General features: G+C 49.7%; 1 protein-coding gene across 1 annotated transcript; it reads right to left on the bottom strand.

Moving 5' to 3' along the window:
- Positions 1–211: 211 nt before the first annotated feature.
- Positions 212–692, bottom strand: EMH_0084470 (SAG family member; the record flags this gene model as incomplete). The annotated part of the gene is made up of 2 exons (XM_013500764.1): positions 212–432; positions 599–692. 2 exons carry the CDS (start codon positions 690–692, stop codon positions 212–214), a joined length of 315 nt encoding a protein of 104 aa, XP_013356218.1.
- Between the last annotated feature and the right edge of the window lie 883 nt (positions 693–1,575).

The following is a 1,575-nucleotide window of genomic DNA, read 5'->3' as shown; positions in this document are numbered from 1 at the left end:
AGTACTCCACAGCTGCTTCGCAGTCAGCACTGTCTTGAACAGCGTATGCGTAGGTGCCATCAAGCGCGGCCGACTGTGCAGGAGAGACTTCAGTCTGTTGGTTTTGTGGACATAGCACACGGAAAATGTGCCATGAAATAAAAGTTGTGGTTTTAAGTGGTAAAGTGTTTTTGTGTTTGTGTTTCTGGAAAGCAGTGACATCAGAGTCCACTCAAGGAAGCCAATCGTTGAGAAATTTAGTGTCACGACTTACAGCCTTCAGCGCCGTGCACACTGAGTTCACGTACGCAGTTCCGGTTACGGCTGTTTTGGCGGTAGCTTCATCTATTGGAAGCCTATCGTTAGCTGCCTGTCCCACTGTGAGGTCGGCGAAGCCGACGAGATTGCGGGCCGCGTTCATTGCCGCGGAGCAGTCCACCCGCTTGGCCTCGTCTGCATACGCACACCCCAGAACAACCGGGAGCGATTTCCACGTGTTTTGGTTTCTTTACAATCTAGGTGTATATATCGGGTTTCAAAAGACTCACAGCCTGTTGCGCCANACGTGTTTTGGTTTCTTTACAATCTAGGTGTATATATCGGGTTTCAAAAGACTCACAGCCTGTTGCGCCATTGCTAGACGTGTTTGCCTTGTTGGTGCCCAGCAAGAATATGGAGGCGGTGACCAACGGCAGGAACTTGAGACCAGCCATTCTCGAGGTCCAGCGGAGTCAGTGAGTACGTGGGACACCTAAAGCATTCTAAAACATATATGATCCTTCCAATAAATGAGAAAAAATGGTTGAAACAGATCATTGGCGGTGTGAGCGTCGGGGTTGCGCGGGAGGCGATCTCAAGCCGTACCGTGGCGGCTGGCGCCAGTCCTCATTCTGCAGACAGCACTTCCATATTCCTCCTCACGATCTAATACAACTTTTCGGTTATACTTCGTTGTACTATATCATAAATTATAATTCATCTTCGAGGAGTTTATATGGCCATCCGTCGGGCATTTCTCGCAGGGTAGGGTGAAGAACCCATTTCTGGCATCTGCACCCCTCACATTAGTCAGGATTCAGATGTTGCTTTAACAGACGCTACTGTGGTGTTTTCGTGTTTCTGTGGTGTTTTCGGCTTATTAGATGACAAGGACGTAGGATTTGCTGGCTGCGTCTTTACCGACNGTGTTTCTGTGGTGTTTTCGGCTTATTAGATGACAAGGACGTAGGATTTGCTGGCTGCGTCTTTACCGACGATCCGCTTGCTGCTTCCTCCCTTGGATCCCTACTGTCCATCAAGCGCAAGCATGTTCTGCACGCAGGACTTTGCTACTTCACCTCAAAAACCTCACGCTGAACCGTATCGTTTCCTGTTTCTGTCTAGCTGACTTGCAGGAATGCTTAGCATGCACTGTGTGGCGTTGTGTTTCTACATGCGTGCAGGCTGCTTACTGAGGGCCAAGTAAGTCCTCAACAATTTTCTACAGTGTTAGTGTATGGAGCAAAGGGGGCTCGATTGCGCTTGTATGTGGGGTTGCCTTGCAGCACCAGCTGTGCCAGGGTGCGCTGCCGCATATCACTTTGCGCTCGATCGATG

Source organism: Eimeria mitis, genomic scaffold, assembly GCF_000499745.2.
Source record: "Eimeria mitis Houghton genomic scaffold, Emh_scaff5816, whole genome shotgun sequence".
In the NCBI taxonomy this organism is placed as follows: Eukaryota; Apicomplexa; class Conoidasida; order Eucoccidiorida; family Eimeriidae; genus Eimeria; species Eimeria mitis.
Note: the sequence above shows the minus strand (reverse complement) of the source record. Positions and strands in the feature narration are given on the sequence as shown.